Here is a 9,351-nt window from a genome sequence, read left to right as displayed (position 1 = left end):
TATATATATATATATATATATATATATATATATATAAAGAAATCATTTGTGCAGTGTTGACTATGAAGCAATTTAATCGATCATCTCTCTTCACTCTTGGGTTTTCCAATTAATCGACCGTTACTATCACTAAAAACAAACCAATTTATTATTACAACGGTCTGATTCCTTCTCATCTCACGTCTCCTTGGATGCCACGTGTACGTTCATGATGCATCCACCATCACAGCTGTCTTCGAGCCGTTTAGTTCCCGGGCCAACCGCGTTTCACCGTTAGATTTTTCCCTTTCTCTATATCCAACGGTTAGAATTTAAGGTTGTCCCATACCTGTGGACCCCCACTATTCGCTATATAATTTTTCTCCCTCATCTTCCTCTCGTACCCCCAACAGCAGCAGACACAACCTCAGTCGCAGATCCAAAAGTTATTCCATTCCATTCCATTCTCTCTCTCTCCCTCTAGAAATGGCAATGTTGATTTCCAAAGTTCTAGGGTTTCTGCTTCTCACCGGTCTATTGATCTCTTCCGCGGCGGCTCAATCGCCGGCTCCTGCTCCCTCAAACGGCGGCGGAAGGCGGATCTCTCCAGCGCCTTCGCCGAAGAAGACGCCCGCGCCTGCAACTTCTCCGACTCCAGCTACCACACCGACGCCGGAATCCTCCGAACAAAGCCGATTCTCCTTCCGCCGGCTCGCCGGCGATCACTCCATCTTCGATCTCATATCCGCCGGCAAATGCTCCTGGTCCTGCACAGAACGGCGCCGTCTCGAATAGATACGCGGTCTTTGGATCCATAGCGATTGCGTTGTGTGCAGCTGTTTTGGCTGTGTAGGGTTTGATGGAGGTCCATCTCCATTTTCTGAAAGTCGTATTCATTTGCTTAATTTTCTTTGTTGGTTTATTAATTGAGGCTTTCGTATTTGTGTTTTCTGACCATTTTGTTTCTCTCTCTCATTGTTTCTGTTATTCGTGACAAGGTTTTTGTAGAGTGTGATAATCGAATCATAACATTATCTTTGGACCCACCATTGATTTTGATATTGTGAACCAATATGATTGAAATTCTGTATTGGCCGCCACAAAACAAAAGTCTGCTTATCTATCTATAATTTTGTATAGTGAAATTTTGAATCAGTTTAAAATGTATTTTTTAATATTAAAAGTAAAATAAAATAGTAGAGTTCAGTTCACACACACACTGCAACATATCTCGTATTTTTCAAACAGACGGTTCGGTTGCAAATTCATAAATGTAGTAATATTACAACGAAAATTTAATTTGGATAACATTTCTAGTGTAATTAGAATTTATCCGTTACAAATAATCTATAATCCCAAATCAAATTTTAGTTAATCAACGGGTTTAAGCAGACCAAGAAGAGATCTCCTCTCAGATTCTCCATTTTTTTTATTCATACTTCTTTGAACTTCTCCACCTTGGTTTTCACTCGCTCATTCCCCTGGCCACGAAATAAAAAAATAAAATAAAATAACAAAAGCAGATAGTCGTGGTTGTAGACAATCACGTAAATATGTTAAATGTTTTTTTTTGGTAAAAAAATATGTGAGAATTAATTGGTAACTTCAACTCATATATTTCTCCTATTGTGACCGTATGACCAAAATTATAGTTTGGTCACATAATGATCACATTGGTTATAACATTAGAATTATAATAGTTTTATCAAATGATTAGTTTGATATAAAAGGGATGAATATGATGAAATAGTATAATCATCGTAAATTTAAAGTTATGAATAATGTGATCATCGTGTTATCAAACCGTAATTATTATCATTGAAAAAATGTATGAGTTGAAGTTGAAATAGCACCGAGAAAGTATTTTTGATAATGTGCCGAATTAATTGAACGTAAACCGATGATCAGAGTAGTTTGAAATCTGAATATGTTAAATCCTACATAAATTTTACATAATTACCCTTACATTGGACAAGTGCACTCAAGTGGTCGGCCACAACACAAACCTCTGTCCTAAGTTCTATTTGATTTGTCCTCCTCGATACATGATGTAGATGTACCGTATCTACCTGGGATATTTCGTGTGATCTCGACCGTCTAAATTCAGCCGTCCTTATATTAATCGGACGGCGTACAGACCCCGACACCTCTCTCCGATCCCTATCTCGTCCCCCCCATGTTTGGAGGTCCAAAATCTCAAATCTCCAAGAATTTGTGAAGCTAGAATCACAGAATCTGTAAAAGGAATTATTAATTACATAATCCTATTTTTGCAGGTTAATTTTTATTAACAATGGGCAATGATCAAAATCTTCTAAGCGAAATATAGGCTCATATGAATAATTAATACGAATAATTCGAGTTAGTACGTACGTAGATATATACGTGTTTATAGACTTGGGTTAGTATTTAATTAATAGCTGTTTAGAATTAATTAATTCTCAATAATCCTTCCCGCTTCAAGTATTTAAACCCTAAACACCCCCCATTCCTTCCTCAAAACTTATTCCTCATCCTTCTACTACCTCTCCATATTGACGGACTTCGACCTCGATCGCTATATGGCCATTTCAAGAGTCCTCCACGTAGCCCTATTGGCGGTGGTTGTGGCGGCAGCGGCGGAGGTCGTGACGCTTTCTCCGGCGTCCGGTCCAGCCACCGCTGTTCCACCGGCCGGAGGAGTTACTCATTCAGCTCCGCCTCCGTCGCCGACAAAGCACGCAGCTCCGCCGAGTCATTCCTCGGACAAGATGTCACCTCCGGCACCGGCGCCACGCGCCGCTGCTCCAGCTTCGACGATTTCAAACACCCCGGCTGAGGCTCCGGCGCCGGAGGGGAGCGCCGCCGCATCGCCGACCGGTTCATTCGCCGCGGGGATGTTGTTCTTCTCCGCCGCCGCCGTTGTTTTGGCGGCCGTTTAGAGAGAACGGATCGATGAGTCTTTCATCCATTAATCACCATAATGAACGTTGTGAGCTTGTGTTTTTTCTCTTTGGTTTAGGGTTTACTCTAACTGTCCGTTTTGGACAACCTCTGTTTTTTTTTTTTTTTTTATGTACTAATGTGATTCGCCTGGTGATGGATTGGATGAAGCGCTTATATTGTACTGACGTGATTGGACAATAAATTTGAGCTTATTTGGGCCCACTTTATGGGCTTTATTAAATTTGAGCATGTAACCGGACATCTATTAATAAAGGGAATTTAACGGTCACTGTTAACCGGATGAATCACGATTCCGGTTTAGTATTTAAGTCTTCTCGATGTGATCAGTCCGGAGAGTCGATATGGCATCGCAGAGCACCGCATCCATGGCGGCTCGCTCTCTCTTCCGTGCTTTCAAATGGTAAGCTCACTTACGGGTTTCTCTCTTTCTCAAAATGTTGCACAAACGAGGAAGGATAGAGGTTTTTTTTTTTGTCTTATACGAGAAAAACCGGATCGAATTTCATATGGCCTCCTTCGGGTTTTCCCCGTTTTCGATGCCTAATTGACTATGTTCATTAACGGCTGTTATGGATTACCCAGTCAGTTCAAGAACGGTGCGATCGGCAACTGCGTTAGAAATTCGGAAACCTCGCGATTTCCCAAGTTCTACACTGCAGATGCAGCGATCGGCCGCGCGCGTGTCGAGGAATCGGTAGAATCGGGGGAGAAGGACGATTTGAAGAGCAAGATCTTCAGGTTGAGGCTTCCGAAGCGGAGCGCGACTACCGTACTCGAGAAATGGGCCGGCGCGGGCAATCGGATTACTGCCGATGAACTTCGGGAGATCTCCAGAGAACTTCGGAGAACAAATCGTTACAAGCATGCTCTCGAGGTATTAATCAATCGCCTACTGTTTCATTTGAAATTTTGTTGAATTGAGTTGGAATCTAGTCCGAGCAGGTTCATATGGGAAGTTACTCTTCGGATGATCCTTCACAGCATTTGTGGCTGTGCATAAAAGGAACAAGAGAGTTTTCTGATTCACGGGAAATTTCAGTTGACTATAGATTATTTGTTTTAGTATGACCTGAAAACCCTAGTGGGAAGACTCCCCAAGAACAAAAGTAAACGTCTTTGCCTTCGCCCTCTACGGGAGGCGTCTGCATCGTCACAGCTTGAAACGCTCTCCGGCAATATTGACACCGCAATGCGCAATCCTCGTAGCCCTTCGAGTACTCGAAGAGTACAAAGCAGTATGGACAAGATGTCCAGAAGCTCGAAGCCGTAGGTTCTGCCTACACGATGAATGATGGTGGCTGCCAATTGATTAACTTATCTGGCTAATATATCCATGTACGTGTTTATTTTAAACCCTAATGATTCTGGCACCGTGGTACTGATTCAAGCTATGAGCCTATGACAGATTTCGGAATGGATGGTTCAGCACGAAGAGTCTGAGATGTCGGATAAGGACTATGCTGTGCGCATTGATCTTATGTCCAAAGTTTTTGGGATCGATGCAGCTGAACGTTACTTCCAAGGTCTGCACCCATCTGCAAAATCAGGTGAAACCTATACGGCTCTCCTGCATGCTTTCGCTGGCTCGAAACAAACTGAACGTGCTGAGTACTTGTTCGAGAAAATCAAAGAGGCTGAAAACGTCGCTTTCACTGCCATCACATACAACGAGATGATGACTTTGTACATGTCAGTCGGCCTGGTGGAGAAGGTACCTGGAGTGATTGAAGAGCTAAAACGGAAAAGGGTTTCTCCAGATATCTTTACATACAATCTCTGGATAAGTTCATGTGCTGCGACCCTTAACTTTGACGAAGTTGGAAGGATTCTAGATGAGATGAGAAGGGGTGCTAATTCCAAGGACGGCTGGGTACGATACATCAATCTTGCTAATATATACATAAGCAGTGGTAGATTTGCTAATGCGGTATCGAGCTCTCCCGTGGAAGCTGAGAAAGGTATTTCACAAAGAGAGTGGATAACGTATGACTTTCTTATAATTCTGCACACGGGATTAGGGAACAAGGACATGATCGATCAGATATGGCAGTCATTGAGAAGGACAAACCAGAAAATGACGAGCAGGAGCTACATTTGCGTTCTTTCTTCATATGTGATGCTCGGGCACTTGAAAGAAGCAGGGGATGTTATTGATCAGTGGCAGCAGTGTAAAATTGCAGAATTTGACACCTCTGCCTGCAAGAGGATCTTGGCAGCGTTTCGGGATGTGGGGTTAGAGGGAAAAGCCAACGACTTTCACATGCTTCTGGTCGAGAAGAAATGCGGGTTGGAAAACGAGGCGGCATAAGGGTGGATGAATTTGGCAGTGATGGGTGAGGGCAGTGGTTTTCTTAGGGCAAACCCACAAGAAGGAACTCGACAAGTGAAAAGTTTATGGCTTTGTTTTTTTGGTCTTTGCTTAGACTCGCATTCACTTTAGTCTATGCAATGCCTTCAAACCTTTGCTTATCTATGTGCATTTAAGTGGTACTAATCTGGACATTGTGGTATTGATCTGGATCTGGAACTGGATGTTGCATAGGACAGATTTACAGCACAACAATGGGAAACACCCCAAAGTTTTGTCCTCTGAGAAGATGAAAACATGTGATGAAAGCAAAAGATGCAAATCAAGCACGAAAGAGACGAGGGACCCATGTAAAGGAATCTTGGATTCAGATCCCCAAAACACAGTTTAGGCAAAGATGATCATCCTATGGCTCTCACAATACAACTTGTCTTTCCAATGTTTTGTTAATGGACCAATCTCTCTCTCTCTCTCTCTAACTAGCTAATCACAACCCATCTTCTGTTATTATCCTTCTTCATTCACCTGTAGTAACCGGACATCCTTCTCCATGATGAATAAAACAAGTATACATTTTCTATGCTATTGTGTTCACCACAACACTCAATTAGTTTGCTATTGAAATGGTAGAAATGACTTGCCATTTCTCGTCACTGGCTGCATTTCGTTTGGGGGAATATATGGCGAATCTGTAAAATCTTTAGTTATATAATAAAGAATAAGAAAAGATCAAAGAAGAGTTCAAGAGCCAGAGATAAAATGTATAGATGATGAAATCAAATAATGTTAATTTTAATCAATTTTAATATAAAGTTAATTTACAACTTAAGAAAACATTATATATATATATATATTATAAAAACCGAATTTAAAAAGGAATTTATTCAAAATATAATAAATATTTAAACAAGAAAGTATCTGAATAAAAAATAATGGAATGAAGATACAAAATATTTTTTGAGGGGAGAAGTAATTACCATGAGAGTATTTAAAGGGTTCAAAATGGTTGATCATTTCGGTTTTCGATTCGGGTCTAATTATTTCGACTATAAAAGAATTATAACCATTCGATTTTTATATTAACTTCGGATCGTTTTGTATTCGATTTTTTATTGATAAAAAACTTATTTTTTTCAAAGAAATTAACAATTTTTTTTTATTTTTTTATTCAATTCAGTTCGATTCAATTATAGTTATATCTTATTCAATTCGACTATTCCATTAATAACCAAAATGGATTACTAGTTGAGATTTATCAATATTATTTTTATTTATAAAAAGTCCTCATTATGTTAGTACACCTGCGGGTCTTTAAATCTGTTTCGCAAATTTAAAAGAAAAAAAATCAAATGCAAATAAGAGAGTAGACAAAATACATCATATTTTATAGTACACATACAAATAAAAATACAAGTATACGTCTAAATCCAACCATTGAAAACCAGAAAACTCGTACAGCAAATTACAAAAAAGGGTAATATCCGAAATCCAACCATTGATTAAACAGACATCATAGGGGCAATATCGTGACTTTAATGACTTGGGCCGTTCTTCTCCGAAGTCTCGGGCTTTGGGATCTCAGGAATCTCCGGCTTCGGGAATTCTGGTAATTTCGGTATCTCCGGTTCTTTTGGAACCTCCGCCACTTTTGGTACTTCGGGTTTGGGAAATTCCGGCACTTTGGGCACTTCAAATGTGGGAAGCTCCGGCACTTTCGGAGTCTCATGCTGTGGGATTTCCGCCATTTTCGGAACTTCCGGCAACTTGGGGAGTTCTGGCTTGGGAATCTCCGGCAACTTTGGAACTTCAGGTTTCGGAATCAATCCAAACCGTTAATGAATTCTTGCTTCTATACAGCCGTTGTGTCAAGAACGTCTCCGGTACCTTGGGGAGTTCTGGTTTCGAAATCTCCGGCAACTTTGGAACTTCGGGTTTGGGAAGTTCCGGCAAGTGTGGGAGTTCCGGCTTAGGAATGTCCGACAACCACCGTGCTGCGACAGAAACAGGGTCGGTGACAAATGCCATAAGACATATCAGCAGAAGAGCCCAGAGACTCGACGCCATTGCTCTTCTCAAAAGGCACAATGCAATACTTTTGTGCGTTTTGTTTCTGTGGATGGAAGACTCGGGACTCAGTGAGTCAGGCGATTGACTGAGTTCGCAGCTTTTTTTTTCTTTCTGTCAGCAAACTGTGTTCTTCATCACCTAATCTGGCAGAAAGGCTGCCGCTTTGTGCATTCAAGATGGCAACAGGATGTAGCGGATTCTGTTGTTTGGTGTTTTAGTTGTATTTGCTGTTGAGATCAAAGCACCGATTTTAATGGCGAAAACCAGAAGCAGCAAAAGATAGATACAGGGAAGAGCACATGCGCATAAACTCTACATAGAAAGCCTAAACTATTTTGATATGTTTGACAGAGGAAGACATGTACCGGTGGAGAGGTTAAACTAACTTATTAGATACGATGTGGTTTTCTGATGCTGTGAGGTGAAGCTACTGCTTTGGCCGTTCATGTTTCGGGGTAACTGTTCTTCCCGATTTCCGAAAATGAGGTCCACCTTCAGCCTACTTCACCTCTTTTCGCCTCTTGTTAACTTATGCTACTTTAATGGCGCTTAGTTTTGTTGGTGGGCAGTACACTGGCCTGTCTCTATTAGGAAATTTCTGTATTGTCATGCTCGTTTCAGACCAGTTCATAATTTGTTTTTTTCTGTGTCCTACTCTGTAGTATCCTCTGATGGATGAGATGCGAAGAAAGGAAGGAACTTTATCGATCCATGGTAGCTACGCGCGGCTTTCCCCAAATGTACGTTCAGAGAAATCGGCACTTTCAAACTGAAGATCTTCATAACAGGGAGCAGAAAAGGAACAAGAAGAAGCTATAGGGAACTTCAATATCTTGGAAGAACGGTTCAGGGAAGACATTCTCGGTCACTTAAACCACCATAGATCTTTTTCCTAGAGCTCAATTTGTTTCTCCTTCTGAGGACAGGAGTGGATGCTGCTGCTTCACTTCTCCATCTGTCAATTCAGAAAAACAAAGACCCAAGAATTTATCCAGAAGATTGACAGAAACAATACAAAAGCATTAGGCACAAGATGTGAATAAAAGTTCCATCAATGATGACATGTATTCGTCCATCTGGTCCTCGGGAAAGATACATTCTTAGAGCTCATGGAACAGATTTCTTGTGCCACAAAAATGATGACCCAAGAATAGCTGCTTTGCTGTAAATGAAAATTCGGCTAGTTTTGTCGTTTCCTCTAATCTGAAACAAAAAAGGGTTAAGGCTTCTTCTAAGTTGTCCACCACAGCCATACCCATTACCAGTTTCATAGGAGCATATACAACTGATAAGGCAAGTTCCTCTTAATAGACGGAAATTTATACACCATGTGACTGGAAGAAAAAACCCGCCAATATTTGGCACAAAATACATAATTGGAATCCAATTCCAAGGAATCAAAACATCAGAATCTTCTACAGCTATACATCATCATCCAGCATACAATACACAAAAGTTAAGGTTACAACCACAGCAATGACAGAAGACAACTAAGTAGCCTTGACCTTATCATCCTCAACGACTGAAAGGATTGGCAAACTACTCAAGAATTCGTCAAGGCCCTCGAAAAACCCATTCCCTTCGATATTATCATCATCCCTACTACTTCTGAGCCCATTCCCATCATTTTTCCTCCCTGCCACAGAAGGCTCTTCCACTTCATTATTGAACTCCACATTCAAATCCAACCTTCCCAAGTTCTTAGCTCTTGTTCCAACCCGTTTTCTACTTGTAGAACAATCTTGTGCGATTGAAACCGTAGGATTGCTAACACCACTGATACTTACTACATTTTGGCTTCCCCTCCCAGCTTTCTCAGCTCGCTGTTTTGTGCTACTTTTCCGAGTGGTTCCTTTCCCTTTCCCAAACTTTGCCTTCTTATTCCTCGATTCATCATTCAGCCAATCCTCATCATCATCATCTTCTTCCGGTTCATATTCATCCTCTGAAAGTTCGACATATATGTCATCATCATCATAAAATATTCTAGGTGAAGCTGGTTCCTTTCTCGTCGGCTGCTCTGACACCCTCTGACCGGGCAATGGGAAGAG

The 9,351-nt window shown here is 41.1% G+C and overlaps 4 protein-coding genes and 1 pseudogene across 4 annotated transcripts in view; 3 read left to right on the top strand and 2 right to left on the bottom strand.

The window, feature by feature from the left end:
* Positions 1 to 368: 368 nt before the first annotated feature.
* LOC104819328 lies at positions 369 to 1,025 on the top strand (annotated as a pseudogene).
* A 1,515-nt stretch (positions 1,026 to 2,540) lies between these two features.
* LOC104820155 (vegetative cell wall protein gp1-like) lies at positions 2,541 to 2,900 on the top strand. Its single transcript, XM_010550527.1, has one exon. The coding sequence runs from the start codon at positions 2,541 to 2,543 to the stop codon at positions 2,898 to 2,900; it is 360 nt and encodes a 119-aa protein (XP_010548829.1).
* A 315-nt stretch (positions 2,901 to 3,215) lies between these two features.
* LOC104819326 (pentatricopeptide repeat-containing protein At5g09450, mitochondrial) lies at positions 3,216 to 5,740 on the top strand. The gene is made up of 3 exons (XM_010549346.1): positions 3,216 to 3,325; positions 3,508 to 3,799; positions 4,331 to 5,740. The coding sequence occupies exons 1-3, from the start codon at positions 3,267 to 3,269 to the stop codon at positions 5,231 to 5,233; spliced, it is 1,254 nt and encodes a 417-aa protein (XP_010547648.1). The 5' UTR covers positions 3,216 to 3,266; the 3' UTR covers positions 5,234 to 5,740.
* A 1,025-nt stretch (positions 5,741 to 6,765) lies between these two features.
* On the bottom strand, positions 6,766 to 7,297 carry LOC104820154 (IgA FC receptor). Its single transcript, XM_010550526.1, has 2 exons — positions 7,118 to 7,297; positions 6,766 to 7,029 (listed from the first exon to the last, which is right to left on the bottom strand). The coding sequence occupies exons 1-2, from the start codon at positions 7,295 to 7,297 to the stop codon at positions 6,766 to 6,768; spliced, it is 444 nt and encodes a 147-aa protein (XP_010548828.1).
* Positions 7,298 to 8,589: 1,292 nt separating this feature from the next.
* The window catches only part of LOC104819327, a 1,899-nt gene continuing 1,137 nt past the window's right edge, over positions 8,590 to 9,351 (bottom strand). The window contains exon 3 of the mRNA XM_010549347.2: positions 8,590 to 9,351. Coding sequence (XP_010547649.1) covers positions 8,791 to 9,351 — 561 coding nt within the window. The 3' untranslated portion in view covers positions 8,590 to 8,790.

The sequence above is a fragment of the Tarenaya hassleriana genome, unplaced genomic scaffold, assembly GCF_000463585.1.
Source record: "Tarenaya hassleriana unplaced genomic scaffold, ASM46358v1 Cleome3, whole genome shotgun sequence".
In the NCBI taxonomy this organism is placed as follows: Eukaryota; Viridiplantae; Streptophyta; class Magnoliopsida; order Brassicales; family Cleomaceae; genus Tarenaya; species Tarenaya hassleriana.
The sequence above is the reverse complement of the archived record's forward strand: the minus strand, read 5'-3'. Positions and strand labels throughout refer to the sequence as shown.